This window comes from Saccopteryx bilineata, chromosome 6, assembly GCF_036850765.1.
Source record: "Saccopteryx bilineata isolate mSacBil1 chromosome 6, mSacBil1_pri_phased_curated, whole genome shotgun sequence".
Lineage (NCBI taxonomy): Eukaryota > Metazoa > Chordata > Mammalia > Chiroptera > Emballonuridae > Saccopteryx > Saccopteryx bilineata.
In genome coordinates this window covers 78,408,829-78,430,617 of record NC_089495.1, presented here as the reverse complement: position 1 = coordinate 78,430,617, position 21,789 = coordinate 78,408,829, and the positions used below count along the sequence as shown (strand labels likewise).

The 21,789-nt window shown below is 39.3% G+C and overlaps 2 protein-coding genes across 6 annotated transcripts in view; one reads left to right on the top strand and one right to left on the bottom strand.

Annotated features, from left to right (window-relative positions):
• The window catches only part of DIS3 (DIS3 homolog, exosome endoribonuclease and 3'-5' exoribonuclease), a 38,640-nt gene extending 31,691 nt beyond the window's left edge, over window positions 1-6,949 (bottom strand). The window contains exons 1-4 of one of the 2 annotated variants that reach the window (XM_066237050.1): window positions 6,535-6,638; window positions 6,381-6,450; window positions 5,966-6,123; window positions 325-518 (exon numbers count right to left, since the gene is read on the bottom strand). In XM_066237050.1, coding sequence (XP_066093147.1) covers window positions 325-418 — 94 coding nt within the window. In that variant the 5' untranslated portion in view covers window positions 419-518; window positions 5,966-6,123; window positions 6,381-6,450; window positions 6,535-6,638. Of the gene's footprint in view, window positions 1-324; window positions 519-5,965; window positions 6,124-6,380; window positions 6,451-6,534; window positions 6,639-6,713 lie in introns of those variants that run through there. The other variant, XM_066237049.1, reaches the window with a different exon arrangement.
• A 297-nt stretch (window positions 6,950-7,246) lies between these two features.
• PIBF1 (progesterone immunomodulatory binding factor 1) overlaps window positions 7,247-21,789 on the top strand; it is a 238,431-nt gene continuing 223,888 nt past the window's right edge. Inside the window, exons 1-3 of one of the 4 annotated variants that reach the window (XM_066237052.1) lie at window positions 7,247-7,474; window positions 8,528-8,820; window positions 20,126-20,226. In XM_066237052.1, the coding sequence (XP_066093149.1) occupies window positions 8,569-8,820; window positions 20,126-20,226 (353 nt within the window). In that variant the 5' untranslated portion in view covers window positions 7,247-7,474; window positions 8,528-8,568. Of the gene's footprint in view, window positions 7,591-8,527; window positions 8,821-20,125; window positions 20,227-21,789 lie in introns of all 4 variants that reach the window. The other 3 variants (XM_066237053.1, XM_066237051.1, XM_066237054.1) reach the window with 3 other exon arrangements.

Below are 21,789 nucleotides of genomic sequence, written 5' to 3'. Positions count from 1 at the left end.
TTTTGTTTGTTTTTTTAGATATAGAAGCACATCAATAGTCTTGTTTGTGATAATAGATCTGTCAATTTGGCGGGGAAGCTTGTATCTGTTCATAGGTCAAGCATTTCTATGAGCTTTTATTGCTAAGCCAATTGCAAATAGTGATGGGGAAATTAGCCACCAGACATCACAACACAGAGCTTAGAAATACAGAGAAATTTAAAAATGCAAAAATATCACATAAGATAATACAGGACTATGAAAATATTAGTCAGGTGAATTTCTGATGATAATTTTTACATGCATTTGCAAACATGAATTAATAGTTTCTACATTTAAACTTACAAGTGAAAGCTGGTATTCCTTCTTCTATGGCTTTCTCTTTATTTTTCCTGTCATTTGTTATGAAGATAACTTGCAGCTGATTCTCTGCTGACATTTTCTTCAAATGTTCATTGTACCATTTTGCTGCCACTCTAATGGCTCTATCATTCCTGTCATTAGAATTTTCTCCCTGCTTTTGTTCTACATAAGTTTCTCTAAATGTAAAAGAAAGAGAAATTTAAAAAAAAAAGAAAATCAGTAATATATATATATACACTATATATATATATAAAGTATATACTTTATATATATATAAAGTATATATATAAAAAAATCAGTAATATATAGTATATATATATTTATATATATATACTTTATATATATATAAAGTCTTAGGACATAAATGCTTAATAAGTGCTAAATTTAAAAAAGGGTATATCTTTTTCTCTTGAATGTATCCTATTTATATTTCAAAAAGGAAATAATTAGCACCCTTATAGTTATGTTCCTCAGACAATAATTTGCCTGAGAAAAGAAAATCATGTTATTAATGGAACAATAAAAAGGTTAAAAGAATATTATTTTGCCAAAAGAAAAATCAAGATTAGAATTTATACTCAAGTTGCAACATCAAATAAGCGATGGCTTGTTGGAAAAACTACAATAAAACTTTGCAAGTCTGATAATGAGATTTCATTTCAACTGTAGATTAACACTTATAAATACAATTAGATGACTTATGATATGATTCTATAAGCATTAAATACATAATGCATGCAAATTTTTCCATGTTAAACATGCAATAAATGCCAAAGGCTATTATCTAGAGAAAAAGACTAGATACTGGATGGATATGATTGCATATCCCTTCCTATCACCTCTGAACTCCCCAATATGCCAGCATACTTCTTTATTTAAATCTGTTTTTCAAGCCAAATTTAAGTACAATAAGAAAACTAAGTACAATACTTTCTAGTGCTTAAAGATATTAGATTCAATTTTAAATTTTTAAACTTATTTATAATAGTTTTAGCGTTATTTTATTCTTTACCATTAAACACACACACTAATGCTGTCAGTACAGACAATCATAAATTTTTGAATTGGTTTTAGCATGAGTTGAGCAACAGAATCTTAGATGAGATTTGCCCAAGTGTCCTAAGATCCAAAATTTTTCTGGTCAACCCCAGTACTGCTAAACTCTATTCACTGCACTTAGGCTAATAACCTCTGATTAGGGGTCTGATGATCATGCTCCACAAAATCTTGGCGTCTTTCTGCACTGAAAAACAAGTGACAATTTTGCTTGAGTTCACATACAGTATTATATTAGTTTCAGGTGTACATTCCAGTGATTAAACACTGTATAAACAATGACTTCTATACTATGTGTTTTTCTGCTTGTTGATAAATTCAATTGATGTTATATTGTTCATATTTTTTATGTCTTTTTTTTCTTCTTCTAATTAAAGACGACCTATTAACTTTCTTGTACTGTTTGGTGGTGTTTTACTCCTTTGCCCTTTTCTTGTCTGGGAAGCTCTTTATCTGTCCTTCAATTCTAAATGATAGCCTTACTGGATACAGTAGTCTTGTTTGTACGTCACTTTGAATATTTGCCAATCCCTCTGGCTACAAAGTTTCTGTTGAGAAATCATCTGACAGTCTTATGGGAACTCCCTTGTAGGTAACACTGTTTTTCCCTTGCAACCTTTAAGATTTTTGTCTTTAACCTTTTCCATTTTTTAAATTTTATTTATTCTTTTTTTTTTTTTTAGAGAAGAGAGGGAGAGAGAGAGACAGAGGAGAGGGAGACAGAGAGAGAGAAGGGGGGAGGAGCTGGAAGCATCAACTCCCATATGTGCCTTGACCAGGCAAGCCCAGGGTTTTGAACCGGCGACCCCAGCATTTCCAGGTTGATGCTTTATCCACTGCGCCACCACAGGTCAGGCTAACGTTTTGCATTTTAAGTATGATGTATCTTGGTGTGGGCATCTTTGGGTTCATCTTGTTTGCGATTCTGCACTTCCTGAACTTATATATCTATTTCCTCCACCAGATTAGGGAAGTTTTCTATCATTACTTTTTCAAATAGGTTTTTAATTTCTTGCTCTCTCTCTTCTCCTTTTAGCACCATGATGTGAATGTTGGTATGCTTGAAGCTGTCTCAGACACTCCTTACACTATCTTCATTTTTTTTTATTGTTTTTTTTCTTTTCATTGTACCTAGTACAGGGGGCCCTTGGGTTACAAGTCTCAACATATGTTTCACGTTTACGACGCTCACTCCCATAAAAAACTGAAAAAAATAGACACGAGTGCTTCAGCTTATGCCATTAGTATTGTACTCATGGACTACGTGTGCGCATCTAGTTTGGTTGCATGTGGTGGAAGAATGTGCACCATGCAGCTTGAGTGAGGGAGTGGTGTCCCCAGTACACTTACCTACACCATTTTGGACTGTTAGAAGCACAAGGGTTCAGTTTGTGTTAGTGTGTTTCAACTTACACCAAAATTTGGGTTATGTCAGTATCATAGGAACTGTGTTGTAACCCCAAGGATCCCTGTACTTTGCTTGCTTCCATTTCATTTAGATTTTTTCTGTAAATTTCCACTGTTCCTTCATTTGAGACCTGTTTCTTTGTCTCCACGTGTTGGCAGCTTCCCTATGTTTGTTTCTATGCATTAGGTAGGGCTGCTACATCTCCTGGAATTGGCAGAATGGCTTCATATAGTTGGTGTCCTGTAGGGCCCAGGAGCACAGGCTCCCCAGTCAGCGAAGCTAGGCACTCCAGGCGAGCCTGTGTGAGCTGTGTGCACTGTCCTGTTGTAGTGAGCCTTGACTGTTGCTGGTATCACTGGGAGGGACTGGAAATGCCCTTCCCAGACTGACTGGCTGTGAGGACCAGATGCAGCTACACCAGAGGAGCTGCAGGGCAAGAGCTGACCCTACAGGGCAGGACTTGCTTCAGTGGGGTTTCGGTGCTCACCAAGTCTGCCGCTTGTATGTGCTGCTCATGGAGGTGGCAGGGCTGTAATCTGGCATGATCTGCTGCTGTCCACCAGGTGCACTGGCACTAGGGCCTCCCAGCAGGTGTAAGGTCAACTACCACTTGTACCCTGTCTGGGGACACCCAGCACAAGCTAAAGAGTGATGTGGAGAGGCCTGACCTGTGGTGGTGCAGTGGATAAAGCGTCGACCTGGAAATGCTGAGGTCGCCGGTTCGAAACCCTGGGCTTGCCTGGTCAAGGCGCATATGGGAGTTGATGTTTCCAGCTCCTCCCCTCCTTCTCTCTCTGTCTCTCCTCTCCCTCTCTCTCTCTCTCTCTGTCTCTCCCTCTCTTCTCTAAAAAAAATGGAAAAAAAAAAAAAAAAAAGAGTGATGTGGAGAGCTGCTACTTATGCTGAGTTCAGAGGTGTCCAGGAGAGGCCAAGCTGGAGGCCAGGGCAGGCTGACTAGTGCCAGGCCTGGGGCCCCTTAACAGGCTACAGCATATGTAGAGGTCAGGTGCTGCTTGAGAGATTTTAGGAAAGTCTGAAGCATGAGGCAAAAGTGGCCATTTATATGACCACTGGAAACAGCCTGGGTGGGCCTGCAGGTTGGGTGAGGCAGTATCTCAGGGAATCACCAGAGAGGGGAAAACAGTGTGAGCTAGGTTGATGGAGTCTCAGATATGGCATGAGTCTACCGGCTCTGTTGGGGGAGGGCTCATCAAAGGAACAATGGCCTCGGCCAGCACTTCTGTAAAGGAGAAAGGTGCCCCCTCCACTCTCGCTCTGATGCCAGACAACTCAGTTCTCCCTCATAGGTCTTTGATGTCATGAAGCTCTCTCCAGCAGTAGAGCTCAGAAGAAGTAAGTCCTGTACACGGGCCCTTTAAAAGGAACTGTCTAGAAGCCTTCCATCTTACTCAGCCACAATCCCCACTGGTTTCTACAACTAGACATTATGGGGTCCTCTCTTGTTGGCTCTGAAACCCTAGTTTGCAAGGCCTTGTGAGGGGCTGGGACCCCTTGCTCCTCGTGGGGCGTCCTCCAAAGCCAAGATATTCTTCCCAATTGTTATCCACCACATGTGGGTATGGGACCGGCATGTTCCATGTCTCTGTCCCTCGTACCAGTCTCTATATGGCTTTTCAAAATCCCTAGTTGTAGGGCTTCCATTCAGCTGGAGTTCAAGTGGTTCTGAATAATCGTTCTGTAATTTAGTTGTAATTCTGATGTGACTGCAGAAAAATTCAAGTACTGCATTCACCTACAGCACCATCTTGACTGAAAGTCTAAATTTTTAAACTTTCATATTCCAATGGGATTTTATTACCAGATCTACCAGCTAATCACTTGGTTTTTCAATGTGGTGATTTTGCCCTCTGGAAACATTTCACAAGGTCTGGAAACATTTTGGGTTTTTACAACTCTGTATATGAAAGGGGGGGTGCTACTGGTATCTAATGGGTAGAAGCCAGAGATACTGTTAAACATCCTATGCTATATAAGACAACCCAGTCACCACAAAGAAATATCCAGTCCAAAAATATGAGCAGTGCCAAGAAGCTCTGATTTGATCGAATAAAGTATACTAAGATGTATCATAGATTTATGTAACAAAGGAAATTGCTATATCTATTTTCTAAGACCACACATTATGTTCAAAAGTAAGACTTGAATTTGAAATATAACAAAGTTGGCCCTGGCTGGTTGGCTCAGTGGTAGAGCGTCAGCCCGGCATGTGGATGTCCTGGGTTCGATTCCAAGTAAGGGCACACAAGAGAAGCGGCCATCTTCTTCTCCACCCTTCCCCCTATCACTTCTCTCTCTCTCTACCCTTCCCCCTATCACTTCTCTCTCTCTCTCTTATCAGCCCGACATGTGGATATCCTGGTTCGATTTCCGGTCATGGCACACAGAAGTGCTCATCTGCTTCACCCTTCCCCTCTCACTTCTCTCTTTCTCTTTCTCTCTCTCTCTCTTCCCCTCAGGCAGCTATGGCTCAACTGGAGTGAGCTGGCCTCAGGCACTGAAGATGGCTCCATGGCCTCCACCTCAGGTGCTAAGAAGACCTCGATTGCTGAGGAACAGGGCAACAGCCCAGATGGGCAGAACATCACCCCCTAGTGGGCTTGCCAGGTGGATCCCAGTCGGGGGACATGCAAGGGTCTTTCTGCCTCCCTTCCTCTCACTGAATTAAAAAAAAAAAAAGGATTATAACAAAGAATTCCATATTTCAACCTTATCTTCAATATGATCAGTTATAAGGTATTAGTTTAACTTTTAAAAACCTACTAAAAATAAATCTGCTTATATTTAAAATCTCCCCCACAAACTTTTACATCTTGTTAACCTAGGTTAGCTATTTATATAATATACTATTCAGGAACCTAGCTAGGCAAATCTTATCTACCGTTCGTTATTCTATTGCTGAACTCATACTAAAATCAATTTAAAATGAAAACATTTTGGAAATAAAAGTACCTACTATATAGCCTAGGAGTTAGAAGACCTTGGCTTTAGGATTTGATCCAATCAATGCTTATGCGGGACCTAAGCTGCGACTGTCAGAACTAATACTCCTGTAAGTATGAAGCTTATCAGATATCTTCTGACATCACAAATTACTAACAGAAGCCCTCCCCCAAATTTAGGTAACGATTTCTATCCTACCTATGGTGCTCATTAGTGAATGTATAGAAGTGCTTCTCCTGGTTACTAGTCACATCTCGAATTCGTTTATATACTGGGGCACTCCGATTTCTCACTTCCTGCAGAACTGTTTGCAATACAATTACATTCCTGATGACAGGGTCCTCAAGAACATCAATCTTAAAAAAGAAAAAAAAGAAAAGTAAATTTTTTTCTATGTTCATTTGTAAATAGTTTCTGTCAAACATAAAACCCTATCGGTTTAAAAAATATAAAATACACATTAAAGTTAGGAGATACTTTGCTATTAAAAAAACCCTTCAATTCTAATAGAGAAAAGCACATATAAACAGACTAATTTTAAAACTTAGGAGAACTAAGTTCATTATCAAAGAAATACATTGGCCTACATAAGTTTCCATTAGTAGGCACTTACAAGCTGCGTGGGGGGCTCGTAGGCTGGAGGCCACAGAAGCCCAGGTCCCCCACCTCCAGACACTTACGATCTAAAGGCAGAAGAGACACCAGGAGTTAGAAAACTGACGTATCTAAAATCGTTATGACTCCAAAAACTTAAAAACAATACGCACAAGGAAAAGAACCTTGGCCGGGGATGCATGATTCCTGGGTCCCGAAGGGGTTCACTTCTTTCTCCCTAAGTGCGTGATGTTAACCAAGACGCGCCTCCTTGGGCCTCAGCTGCCCTATTTACCACACCCCTTTTTCTAATGGGCCCGCCCTGCCCAAGGTTCGCCCGCCCACGACGCACCTGGTGCAGCAGCACGTTGGTGTCAGGCAGCAAGTAGTGCGGCTGCGGGCAGAGGCTGCTCGCTGGGTCCAGGGGCTGCGGCTCGAGGACCGGCCCCTCGTGGGCACCACCGCATGCCGCGCAGCCCGGGGCCCCGCAGCCGATGTCGTCCCGCAGATAGTGCTCGCGCACGATCTTCATCACGCCGCCCGCCCGTGTTTTTTTTAAAAAAGTCTTGGACTTCAGCATCTTGCCTCGTGGCGCGGAATCCCGACTGCCACGGCGCTTTTCCGGCGACAAGTGTCAAGCTAGGACCGCTGTGGCACAACTATCCTTTATCCAGATGTTCGCCCTTTCCCGCTTCGAGATACTAGCGAACACCTCTCGCGGGAAAACGTCGAGACTGACGTTGGTTGGCTCTACGAGAGCTGCGAGGATTAGTCGAAAGAGGAGGCGGGGCGATCCCAGAGCCATTTCTGCCCAGGATGTGGGCGGGGCCCACCTCTGGACTCCAGTTCCCAACATGCTTTGCTTTCCGTGCCGGGGGTGGATCCGGGCTAAGTTCCGGCGGCTTGGGCGTCTGCGCGCTGCCGCTTCCACTGTCCTCTTCTGGGTGCAGAAATGGTTGTCCTGGTTACGGGTGCTAACGGTCCCGGTCCTAAGATTCATTTTTGAGGTGCTGCAGGCTGAGCTGCTTTGTGAAGAAGACGCCTTTAGCTCTTTGAAGTGGCGACAGTGGCGGCTGGTCCAGCTTTCGACGTGGAGTAATTGAAGCTTTCGAGGTAGCTCTCGGCTATCCCTTCCTTTCCCGCCTGGAGCAAGGAATTCTCCGAGGCTGCCGAGTTTGGGTATTCTTCGCCTTGCACGTGTGGGCAGGCCCTGATCCTTTGAAATCCAGGTGATGTTGCCTGTCCTTGGTTTCACCTATCCTTACTCTTTGCTCTGTAAAAAGGAGGGAAGTCGATCCAACTAAGGTTGCTGTTTCCCTCCGTACACATCGGTCTGTTTAGAAAATCTGGTATCTGCAATACCGCAAGTAACTCATTGTACCGTGTATTATAGTAAAACAGAGGAGTAACTCCTTTTGAAAGAGTAAGAAGTTCGATTTAGAATTCTTGAGTTTTTCTCTTCTGTCCTCTTGTTTTCATTCTATCGGCAAGCCTATAAAAAAGTTCTTTCACTGCATCCCTTTTTTTTAAAAAAAATATTTTAGTTGTGCCTCATTGCCTACAGAAGGTCGACACTTGGCATTTGAGGCCCTCCACAAGCTTGGTTTTTAGGGTTGTCTGTATGTCTGTGTTTGGTGGGTGAGGGGATCTCTACTTTGTTCGCAAAGACTTGGCCCCAGTCTGACAGCCTCGGTCTCCCGCTGGCGTACACTTACTTGCTCCACTTCTATACCAACCGTAACACCTGCAAGCTTTTCTTTATTACTGCTTCTTCCCAAATCCTCCAAGATTCTATCTCTGTCTAATCTTCTCCTGACCCAATCAGAAGTGATTTCTCTAATATTTAGTATGTGCTGCTTTTATTAGTAACATCAATGTTTTCTCTTTTTATCTCATACATTTTTTTGTCTCCTCCAAGTAGGTAACTTATGTTCCCAGGGACTGGATTTTTTTATTCAGCCAAATGCATGAGTTCACAATAGGATTTAATGAATTTGATTTTATATTTTTCAACTGAGCAGTAATTTACTAATCTGTCCTGGATTTGGGGCTCTCAGATTGGCTAATAATTATTTAGGATCCTTAGCATCTTATCTTTTTAATATACTTTATGCAATCCACAGAGAATGTTTGAGTATATTTAAATTAATATTTTTTTACCTACAGAAAATTGAAATAGAATTGGAGAAGAAAATTGACCCATAATAATGTCTCAGAAAATTGCCAAGGGATCTAAAAAAATAAATGTCTCTAGCTCACTGGAATCTGAAGATATTAGTTTAGAAACAACAGTTCCTACAGATGACATTTCCTCATCAGAAGAACGAGATGGTAAAATCAAAATCACCAGGCAGCTAATTGAACGGAAAGAACTGCTTCATAATATTCAGTTATTGAAAATAGAGCTTTCTCAGAAAAATATGATGATCGACAGTTTGAAAGTAGATTATCTTACAAAGGTAAGTTTGGGTGTAAATTTTGTTATCTAAATGATTTATTTTGTTCAAGCTGCAGATAAGTAAGAATTAAATTTTTACGTATATAATCTGAACTTGGAATGATATATTTATGACTTCAAGAAAATAAGTATATTGTCTTGTATAGCTTTAAAAAGCTGGTTTTAGAAGGGGCTTGTAAGTGTGAATAGTATTTCTGTGTATCAAAAGGACTGAAAGAAGGGAAGACTTAAAGGTGGGCAGGGATAAATTGCTTCTGTAGGATCAATTTTTCAAATGTAGCATGTGTGAGATATATTTTCTTAGGTGTTTTTTCTAGCCAAGTCTTTTTTTGGGACAGAGACAGAGAGAGAGTCAGAGAGAGGGACAGATTGGGACAGACAGGAAGGGAGAGAGATGAGAAACATCAATTTCTCCTTGTGGCACCTTAGTTAGTTGTTCAGTGATGGCGTTTTCATATGCGCCTTGAGGGGGCGGCACAGCTGAGCGAGTGACCCCTTGCTTAAGACAGTGACCTTGGGCTCAAGCCAACAACCTTTGGGCTCAAGCCAGCGACCCCATACTAAAGCTGGTGAGCCCACACTCAAGCCAGATGAGCCCGCACTCAAGCCGGCACCTCAGGCTTTCGAGTTTGGGTCTTCTGTGTCCCAGTCCAGCGCTCTGTCCACTGCGCCACCACCTAGTCAAGCTTTTCTAGCCAAATCTTCTGTTCCATTGGGAACTAACCTTGATATGACTAGTATGATAGAGAAGAACCAAGATCATAATTACTGTTTAATCAGTATAATTCTTTGCCTTGGAGATTTGGTTTCTTTGGTATCTTTGTATTTAATAGTTACTATATTTGTCTTTCAATTTGATAGTTACTGTGTTATAGTACCAAATGTAAATTGTTACCATAGTCTTTAACAAATGGTGTTTGCCAAAAAGAAGTGTGGCAGGAATAAAAGGACAAAGATGCAGGACAACTTGTTCAGGAAGTAGGATTGATTTGTAGCTGGCGGAGCAGCATGACTCCAAAAGAGAAAACAGAACACATGCTCCCTGAAGTTAGATTTTTTTTTTTTTTTTTTTTTTCTGAAGCTGGAAACGGGGAAAGACAGTCAGACAGACTCCCGCATGCGCCCGACCGGGATCCACCCGGCACGCCCACCAGGGGCAACGCTCTGCCCACCAGGGGGCGATGCTCTGCCGCGACCAGAGCCACTCTAGCGCCTGGGGCAGAGGCCAAGGAGCCATCCCCAGCGCCCGGGCCATCTTTGCTCCAATGGAGCCTCAGCTGCGGGAGGGGAAGAGAGAGACAGAGAGGAAGGAGGGGGGGGGGGGGTGGAGAAGCAAATGGGCGCTTCTCCTATGTGCCCTGGCCGGGAATCAAACCTGGGTCCCCCGCACGCCAGGCCGACGCTCTACTGCTGAGCCAACCGGCCAGGGCCTGAAGTTAGATTTCTTACATCTTATACACCTTTACAGCTTTAGCTTTCACATGAAAATGCCTGATTTCTATGACTTCTTGGTTTGCAGACCTACGTGACTTTCGCGTCTCTGGGAGGGACGGTATAAGGGGGGCGGTGGGGTGGGTTGTGTCCTTGACTTATTATTACTTATTTTTCTCTCTGGAGCTGCGAGTTCATTTCAAGGAACCAATAACAAGCAAGGTCCACAGCTGTGGTTTGTTATTTTTCAAACTTCTCTGTCTGCCTTTGCTCCCTCAGTCCTGAACACTGAGGTCACAGGCTGGAGCGTAAGACCCCAGACATTGCCCCCTTCTTCTGCATTCTTCTGGTTTCTTCTCCCTCAGTAGGATATGGTATCCTGGTTCTTGTTTCTCTGCGTTATATGATTATTTACAGTTACAGAGTATTTTATGCAAGACCTGGGAAAGTTGTCACTAGCTGTAAGAAATTCATAGTGATTTCAGAAAGACGGGACACTTTTCACTGTACTACTTGTCCTGAAAAAGTCTTTTCTTTCCAGTAGCAATCCTTCCCCTTTGCTCTTCATCCCTCCTCTTCCTATCCTCCCCTCTTTGTTGTTTGTTATACCTTCTTTCTGGCTAAGTTAGTCTATAATTTTAGCCCTTGCCTATGTATGTTAATATACATATTTAAGTATCTTGTCCATGCCTCTAGGAAAATAATGTTTCCTAAACCCCAAGTCTTGATAAAGAAAAGAAATAGTTCAGGCAATTTTATTTTAATATTAATAATTTTGACATTAATTGAATCCTTATCCTGTGCCAGTCACTTTTTATGTGTTATCATATCACATTTAAGTGTCTCAACTCTTATGTTCTCAGGACTACCTGACTCTGTTTGTTGTTTTAATATTCGTGTCTCTTAATAGACTGTGATGTTAATGAGGACCAGGGACTTCTTTGTATTCACTATTATGTCTCTAGTACTTAGAACAGTTCTGGCACATAGTAAGTGTTTCAACTGTTTTTTAAATGAGGGAATGAGCCCCATTTTGCTCTTGTTGAGAGAGAGCCACACGCAGTGGATAAAGTGTCAACCTGGAAACACTGAGGTTGCCGGTTCAAAACCCTGGCTTGCCTGGTCAAGGCACATATGGGAGTTGATGCTTCCTGCTCCTCCCCCTTCTCTCTCTCTCTCTCTCTCTCTCCCCACTCTTTAAAAAAAATGAATAAAAAATAAAATAAAAATTAAAAAAAAAAAAAAAAAAAAGAGAGAGAGAGCCACAGGGTTAATAGCATGCTGAGGCTATTCAGGTGGAGGTGATGGAGCCAGGTAGGATTCATATCAAGAAGTCTAAATATAGCCTGACCTGTGGTGGCGCAGTGGATTAAAGCATCAACCTGGAATGCTGAGATTGCTGGTTTGAAACCCTGGGCTGCCTGGTCAAGGCACATAAGGGAGTTGATGCTTCCTGCTCCTTCCTCCTTCTCTCTCTCTCTTCTCTCTAAAATGAATAAATAAAATCTAAAAATAAAAATAAAAAAAAAAATAAGTCTAAATATAGCCCATACTCTACCCAAATGAGTCTCCCAAAACTTAGGTTCACTATACAGTCACCTACCCACACTACATCACTTGGTATTTTATCAATGTATCTAGTGGTTACCTATCCCTAGTCCTCTACTCATAATGCTTTCAGTCCTCAAATGGACTTCTGCAATTACTGACTCATATATCTTCACCTCTCAAGATCTCCTTTAATGCAGCTCATTGGAGAAGCCTGAGGTAAGTCTTCCATTCATTAATCCATCCACTCAGTCAAAAAATATTAAATGCTGGCCCTGGCTGGTTAGCTCAGTCAGTTAAAAATGTCCCCAAATGAGTTTGCAGTACGATCCCCCGTCAGGGCACACACAAGAAGCAACCAATGAATGCACAACTGAGTAGAACAACAGATAAATACTTCCCTTCTCCACCCCACCCCCCTCTCTAAAAATCAGTCAATAAATAAAACCCTAGCTTGGTTGGTTGGAGTGTCGTCCCAGCGTGGAGGTTGCTGGTTTGATTCCCTGGTCAAGGCAACACAGGAGCAGCTCCATGTTCCTGTCTCTCTCTCCTGTCTCTCTCTCCAGCTTCTGTCTCCACCCCCCCACCCCCACCCCTCCAATTTCAGACTTACAGGGATTTTTTTGGCCTTTTTAAAAAATTATTTATTTTCAACTTGCATTGTGCTGGGTTGTAAATGGCTTCTTTCCCTTTTAAAGTATAATCTTTACATTATAAAAATGAGAGGCACTCTAGTGTAACAGATCAGAGCTACAGTTATAGATATACACAGTTTGAGTTTGAATTTCAGTCCTACTCATTACCTTGGGAAAATTCCTTCTTTTATTCCCTGATTTCCTGGGAAATAAGAATTATAATAATTTTTACTTTATAGAGTTGTTGGAAGGATTAAATTAATAATACACACAAACTTTTAGATGCCTGGTATATAATAAAATAATAATAGTGGCTACACTTATTCATCATATTATTTTTATATCTATGGTGCTTAGTATATATATATATATATATTTAATTATTGTGGTTTTCTACTTGGACTGCAAATATAGAAAACTGAATTAGTCATATTCCTGAGGTTAGGACACATAAGCATCATTGATCCTTGCAAAGTCACTTATTTTGTACATTTATTCCTTTTATTCCCAAAGCTCATTTCCATTCTCTTCTCTATGTAGCTATTTTAATTTTTATGTTTTTTTAAAAAAATTTATGTTTGAAAATGGATATATTATTTTTCCTTTACATAAACTTAAATTGCATGTTTTGCTTTAGATTTCATCTCTTTTATAGTAGTCCTTTTTTACTCAGCACTGTTTTTAAATCATTCATGTTACTTGAATATTTCTGGTCGTCTATCCAACTTCTCCATAATTGTCTGTGTGCATCCACCAATCTCCCAAATTGCCTCTAACTCCTTGCTCCACATGCCACATTGGCCTTCTGTAGGTGTTTCTCTTCACTGTTAATGTTTCTTTGACGTATATATTCAGGAGTAAAATTTCTGGCTCATGAGATATATATATATATATATATATTTAACTAAGTGTACTGCTAAACTGTTCTCTAGAATAGCTTCCCTGCTTTGCATTCTTGTCTTGTTTATCTATCGTATGCACAGTAGTATTATTCTGCTTAGTCTGACATCCTTTGGAGGTAAGATGTTTACTGTCATGTATATGGAGAAATGTTATATGATAGAAGAATGTCTTCCTTAATTCATTTATTTCAAAGTATCTTGAATGTAAATGTACCATTGCAGGTATTGCTTAGTTTAAAAACTGCCAATTAAACTGTTATGTGTTGTAGATCATAAGATGCATTCTACTTTCAGAAATGTAAAATGTAAGAAAGTATGAGTCGGAGATCAATGAAAGAATAATATTTTGCCATTTATTGATTCTCCAAAGCTTACCAATGCATTGAGCCTTGGGGATACAAAGTAAAATCTCACATCCTCACTAGAGAATAGCTCCAGGAAAGGAACAGAAAAGGTCGGTTTTTGCTGAATATAAACCTGATCTTGCTCTTCACATTAAATGACTTGATTTTAAGTTACTGAATTTCTTGAAAGAATTCATTTAATCCTGGATGGTCAAGTATCATGAATATTATAGGTATTTGTCATGTGGAAAAAGATTGAATCTGCAGTCCAGTGATTCAGAGATTAAATTCAGCTGTTAAATCAGAGACTTGGAAAATGGTGACTGCCTTGTAACAGATGTACAAACTGGAGCATAAGCAAGGTAAAGATTTTGTGTCAGATATAACAGGAATCTGAGAATAAGTCATTTAGATCTATTAGATCATTAGCAACCCAGGCTCCTTTTAACCATCTGCATACCTGCTTTCATCATGTACTTTTCACTTTAAAATCATGGATACCCTCCCATATTATTTCTGTGTTACAGGCAAAAATGAGAATGGTAGTTGGATAATGGGGTTCATGCCAAATTAGTCAATACCCTTAAAGAGCTTTCTCAGAAGTTCAAGCCATTGAGGGTATACAGATGATGTGTTGTGGAATTGTGCATCTAAAACCTTTATAATTTTGTTAACCAGTGTCACCGCAATAAATGCAAATAAAAGGAAAAAGAAAAAAAAGTTTAAGCCAGTGACCGTGAGACTTGATTTTGGGGAGATAAGTAACTGGTTTTTTTATTCATCAAGGCCTATTTTAATTAAGAAAATATGTGACTTTTTAACATTTTTCTATACCTGTATGACACCAATACAGTGGTTATGTTTATTACAGTTTACTACTAATGTTACAGTTTATTATAGTTTATTACCACAAAGTCTTTTTTTTTATTTATTTATTAAATTTAATGCAGTGACATTGATAAATCAGGGTACATATGTTGAGAGAAAACATCTCTAGATTATTTTGACATTTGATTGTGCTGTATACCCCTCCCCCAAAGTTAAATTGTCTTCTGTCACCTTTTTTCTGGTTTTCTTTGTGCCCCTCCCCTCCCCCAACCACTCTCTCCTTCTTCACCCCCTCCCCCCCACCCCCCCCACCCCTGTTGCCATCACATTCTTGTTCATGTCTCTGAGTCTCATTTTTATGTCTCTTCTATGTATGGATTCATGTAGTTCTTAGATTTTTTTCTGATTTACTTATTTCACTCCGTATAATGTTATCAAGGTCCATCCATGTTATTGTAAATGATCCGATGTCATCATTTCTTATGGCGGAGTAGTACTCCATAGTATATATGTACCAAAGCTTTTTAATCCACTCGTCCTCTGACGGACACTTGGGTTGCTTCCAGATCTTCACTATTGTGAACAATGCTGCCACAAACATGGGGGTGCATTTCTCCTTTTCGAGCCATTCTATGGTGTCCTTGGGGTATATTCCTAAAAGTGGGATAGCTGGGTCAAAAGGCAGTTCGATTTTCAGTTTTTTGAGGAATCTCCATACTGTTTTCCACAGAGGCTGCACCAGTCTGCATTCCCACCAGCAGTGCAGGAGGGTTCCCTTTTCTCCACATCCTCGCCAGCACTTATTCTGTGTTGTTTTGTTGATGAGCACCATTCTGGCTGGTGTGAGGTGATATCTCATTGTGGTTTTAATTTGCATTTCTCTAATGATTAGTGATGTTGAGCATTTTTTCATATGCCTATTGGCCATCTGTATGTCCTCTTTGGAGAAGTGTCTATTCATCTCTTTTGCCCATTTTTGGATTGGATTGTTTGTCTTCCTGGTGTTGAGATTTACAAGTTCTTTATAAATTTTGGTTATTAACCCCTTATCAGACATATTGTCAAATATGTTCTCCCATTGTGTAGTTTGTCTTTTTATTCTGTTCTTGTTGTCTTTAGCTGTGCAAAAGCTTTTTAGTTTGATATAGTCCCATTTGTTTATCCTGTCTTTTATTTCACTTCCCCATGGAGATAAATCAGTAAATATATTGCTCCGAGAGATGTCGGAGAGCTTACTGCCTATGTTTTCTTCTAAGATGCTTATGGTTTCACGGCCTACATTTAAGTCTTTTATCCATTTTGAGTTTATTTTTGTGAGTGGTGTAAGCTGGTGATCTAGTTTCATTTTTTTGCAGGTAGCTGTCCAATTTTCCAAACACCATTTGTTAAAGAGGCTGTCTTTACTCCATTATATTTCCTTGCCTCCTTTGTCAAATATCAGTTGTCCATAGAACTGTGGGTTTATTTCTGGGTTCTCTGTTCTGTTCCATTGATCTATATGCCTGTTCTTATGCCAGTACCAGGCTGTTTTGAGTACAATGGCCTTGTAGTATAATTTGATATCAGGAAGTGTGATACCTCCCACTTTATTCTTCTTTTTTAAGATTGCTGAGGCTATTCGTGTTCTCTTTTGGTTCCATATAAATTTTTGGAATATGTGTTCTATATCTTTGAAGTATGTCATTGGTATTTTAATTGGTATTGCATTGAATTTATAGATTGCTTTGGGTAATATAGACATTTTAATGATGTTTATTCTTCCTAACCATGAACACGGTATATGCTTCCACTTGTTTGTATCTTCCTTGATTTCTTTTATCAATGCTTTGTAATTTTCTGAGTACAAGTCTTTAGTCTCCTTGGTTAAGTTTACTCCTAGGTACTTTATTTTTTTGGTTGTAATTGTGAAGGGGATTGTTTCCTTAATTTCTCTTTCTGACTGTTCATTGTTGGTGTATAAAAATGCCTCTGATTTCTGAGTATTGATTTTATATCCTGCCACTTTGCTGAATTCATTTATCAGGTCCAGTAGCTTTTTGACTGAGACTTTAGGGTTTTCTATATACAATATCATATCATCTGCAAATAATGATAGTTTTACTTCTTCTTTTCCCACTTGAATTCCTTTTATTTCTTCTTCTTGTCTGATAGCTGTGGCTAGGACTTCCAGGACCATGTTAAATAAGAGTGGTGAAAGGGGGCACCCCTGCCTTGTTCCTGATCTTAAGGGTATTGCTTTTAATTTTTGCCCATTGAATATGATGTTGGCTGTGGGTTTCTCATAGATGGCTTTTTATCACGTTGAGGTATGTTCCCTGTATTCCCACTTTGCTGAGAGTTTTGATCATGAATGGGTGCTGGATTTTATCAAATGCTTTTTCTGCATCTATTGAAATTATCATGTTGAGTTGGTTTCTCTATATCTAAAAATATTAATAGAAACAGATAGGTCCAAGGAAACTTAAGAGTATTGATTTCTTCTTCCCACTCAGTGCTTGCTGCAAATTGAAGGATAGCTGCTTAGGTCAGACTTCCTGATGCTAGAGAATTGTTGTTAGCTTTGCTCTTGTCAAATGTCAAAAACTCTTTATCTCCCATTAAAGGAATCTGTGGGTTCCTTATTGCTTGGGAAATAAAGAGGTGCATCTTCCCAGCTTAACTCTTTGAGTTAAGGGACTTAATTTAGAAGTCCATTGACATTGTAGAAGTTGTAACCCTGAAAAAGAGTTTTTGTTCTTGGACTAACGGTATTCTTGATTTAAAAATAGTAATTATGGGGAATACGGTTATTATTTGTTGATTTAAGATATTTACTGAGACATGTTGCTGGAAATATAATAGGAATATGACAGAGTCTGTTTTTTATGAAGCTGACATTCAAGTGAGAGACATGATCATGAAACAAATAAGGTATCTTCAAGGTCATGTGGCATAGCATCACTTAGCAACGGCTACCTTAGGTAAAGAGTCAGCAAACAGCCTGACCAGGAGGTGGCGCAGTGGATAGGGTGTCAGATTGGGATGCGGAGGACCCAGGTTCAAAACCCCGAGGTCGCCAGCTTGAACATGGACTCCTCTGGTTTGAGCACAGCTCACCAGCTTGACCTCAAGGTCTCTGGCTTGAGCAAGGGGTCACTCAGTCTGCTGTAGCCCCTGGTCAAGGCACATATGAGAAAGCAATCAATGAATATCTAAAGTGCTGCAACAAAGAATTGATGCTTCTCATCTCTCTCCCTTCCTAGAGTCAGCAAACATTTTCTGTAAAGAGCCAGAAAGTAAAGTAAATATTTTATGCCTTGCATGCCACATATGATTTATCACATAGTTGTTTTGTTTTGTTTTGTTTTCTAAAAAACAACGCTTTACAAATTTAAAACTCATTCTCAGCTCATGGGCTGTACAGAAACAGGACATGGGTCATTACCACTGTTTATTTAACCCTTGCTTTTTTTTAGATTATATAATCAGAGAAGCCATTAGCAGATTTTAAGGCAAGTGGAATTACATATCCTGATTTTTGTATTGAAAATACCACCAAAGTAATAAACTAAGGGCAGATAAGATTGAAGCAGAAGATAGTTACTAGCGTGTTGGCTTATGTAAGATTCCTCTGAAGTTTTCAGCTTCATTAACTGACGAAATTTACTGGGAAATCAAAAACTGTGAGAAAACTGATCTGGGAGGTAAAATATGAGTTCTGTTTTGAGCATGTTAAACTTTAGATTCCTGTTGGACTCCTAAATGGCTTTGTCAGCTAGAGTTAAGGAAAGAGTCCATGACTAGACGTGTAAGTGTATGTGTGCACATATATAATACACATTAGCATTTGGATGGCACTTGAAGTTTAGGATTGGATTACATTACCTAGAGAAAGCAGAGGGCTCCAAATGCAGCAAATTAACCCGAGAAACTTGAGGTGTATACTGAGTTAGAAGGAAAAACAAAGAGAAGTTCCATGGAGGCCAAAAGATGAAGCTATCAGCTCTGTCAAATTATGCTGTCAAGTAATATAAATATGCAGAAATAATCATTGGGTTGGGAATGAATGGGGGTTTTCATATCTTTGACAATAGGGAATAATGTGGGACGAAAACCCGATGCTTTTATGGTAAGCAGAGAAATGATACTATAGCAAAGGAAGTGGTGTCATCAAGAGAGTGTTGTTCTATTTTTTTTTTAAGTAGGAGATATAACATGTTTGGCTAATGATAGGAATGATTCAGAGTGAGGGAGTTTGATGATATAAGTATTAAAGATTGGCTGTTAAACTGATCTATTTCAAAGCATGAATAACAATTGGCTTGGGTTGACAGAGAGAGAGAGAAAGTAAAGAATTTCCTATTTCCAAAATCCAAGTTCATAGAGGGCTTAGGAGAGAAAGAGCTTATTTGGAGAACAGCACGCTCCTCTTTTGGCTGGAACAGTGTTGCCTTTTAAGCCAGTAGGAAGAGAAGTGGTTGGCAAAGGCCAGGTAAAGAAGGACTAATACATTATGCCATAAAGTTTGGAATTTATTATGAAGACAGAATTTTCCAAAGGATTTAAAACTGAGGAAATAATTTTTTTATTGCATTTTTAAAAGGTGAAATAAAGTAAAATGGGTTTGGAGGTTGACAAAAATGGAGTCAGGAAAACCAGTGAGGAAACCATTGTAAGAATCCAGGTGATCACTGAAGGGTCTGACTGATGATTTGTCAATAGGTGTTAAAGAGAATGTAACAGTTTTGACAGCTATTTATGAAATAAACCGAATAGCAGTGTTTGATCAGAAAAACCAGTGAGGGAGAACTTGCCATATCAAGTGTGGCTCATATTTTTTTTTGCTTTAAAGACTTAAGAAAATGCAAGGAATATAAGATTAGGAAGGTGATGACTAGTTTCATTCTGGACACTTGAAGTAGTCAATTGAGAATGTGTAGTAGTCAGATATATGAATGTAAAGTACAAATTAAGGGTCTGGCCTTGAAATAATATCTGGGTGAGACATCAATATAAAATCCCAGTTTTCAATAGGTTTCTCAATGAGAGTGGGTTAAGGGGAAAAAATAGTCAAAGACAGCCTGGCAAAAAACAAAACAAACAAACAAACAAAAAACGTGTAGGAGGCAGCAGTTTAAACCACAGTTTAAAAGCCATTTGTATAAACCAGGGGTCCCCAAACTACGGCCCGCGGGCCACATGCGGCCCCCTGAGGCCATTTATCCGGCCCCCGCCGCACTTCCGGAAGGGGCACCTCTGTCATTGGTGGTCAGTGAGAGGAGCAAAGTTCCCATTGAAATATTGGTCAGTTTGTTGATTTAAATTTACTTGTTCTTTATTTTAAATATTGTATTTGTTCCCGTTTTGTTTTTTTACTTTAAAATAAGATATGTGCAATGTGCATAGGAATTTGTTCATAGTTTTTTTTATAGTCCGGCCCTCCAACGGTCTGAGAGACAGTGAACTGGCCCCTGTGTAAAAAGTTTGGGGACCCCTGGTATAAACAGACTAGTTTGTAGATATACCATTGTGTGTCTGTGTGTGGGGGACTATCCATTTAAAAACCTATATCTTTTTAGTGCTTTTTAATAATAAATTTGAAAATTGACCAGATAATTTACCTTTTCTTCTTTATTAAGATTGAAGAATTGGAGGAGAAACTTAATGACGCCCTTCACCAGAAGCAGCTGTTAACATTGAGACTAGACAACCAATTGACTTTTCAGCACAAGGATGCCAAGTAAGTTTTTAAAAGCATCGATACCTATTTAGCAGTAAAAATAATGTCATTACCTGCTCGTGCACACAATTTGATTATAAGCTAAAACAGAGAAATTTTATTTTTATTTTTTTAAACAGAGAAATTTTAAACCAAAGATGGTAACAGTTTTTATATCCACATCAACAAAAAGTAGGTTACTTGATACAGTCCACAAAATACAAAAAGTCAATATTCAACATTTATTCAACAAACATTGCCAATGTAACTGAACCATAAATGATAGTGAGAGCTCTCTAAACTGACCACTATTGAACCTTCTGTCTCAATTAACCTTTCATTTGCTCTGCAAAACATACTGATTGATTTTCATAGCCCTTTGAAACTCTCCTGGCATAAAACGCCTTCTACAATATACATTTGCTTGGATACTTTCTTCAACTCATTTGTGTATTTTTCAAGAATCTGTCATGGCCTGATCAGTGGTTATGCACTGGTTAGAGCATTAACCTAGGATGCTGAGGTCGTAGGTTCGAAACCCTGAAGTCACCAGCTTGAGCACAGGGTTGCCGGCTTGAGTGTGGGATCATTGAAATTATCCCATGGTCATTGGCTTGAGCCCAAGGTCACTGGTTTGAGCAAGGGGTCATTGGCTAGACGCCCTGTCAAGGCACTCATGAGAAGCAGTCACTGGACAAAAGTGTTGCAACTGCGAGTTGATTCTTCTCATCTCTCTCCCTTCCTGTGTGTTTCTCTTTCACACACACACAAAAGAAGAATCTATTGTATTTACTCACCAATATGACTATGCCAATTTTACTTATTATACTTATATAACTTAATTAAAATTATGTAAGCAAATGTGAATACAGAAAAGATGTGTCATTTTTATAAAAACTAGAATGAAGTCTTTGGAAAGATTCAGTAAAAAAGAGTGACTAAAAAATCAACTTAAGTGTAAGCAAGACCGATTTTGTGATTAGGGTGTAAAAATTAAATCATTAAAAAGTATCCTCTCAGATTTCTTCCCAAGTATCTTTAAAGTTCTCCTGCCATTATAAAGAAATTGAGCTTGGAATTTATGTACAACGATACACACACACACATACACTACATCCATATTTAGAAAAATCTGAAATTGATGAAAAAAATCTGGGCATATGAATGTTTATTTCTATACTTTAATTAAGGTAAATATGTAAAGTAGTTATCTTTTACCTTTCTAGCATTTCACTATCTGACATTTAAAAAAATTATCTGACCAAATTATTAACCACTATAATATCAGATTGGTGGCTCTCAAACTTTAGCATGCATCAGAACCACGTGGAAGTCTTATTAGAAAAGATTGTTGGGTCCCGCCCTCAAGTTCTCATTTGGGTTGGCATCCTGCAACTTTGCATTTCTGCCAAGTTCCCAGGTGATGCTGGTGCTGATGCTGGTTACAGGTAACACTTTGAAAACTACTGCAAATAATAGGGCTTCTAATTCTTTAGACATTTATCAGATTGATTAATGCTGAGAGTGCAGTTAGGCTATTGCATTAATCCTCTTGATCACTGATAGGAGTAAAAAGTTTATGGA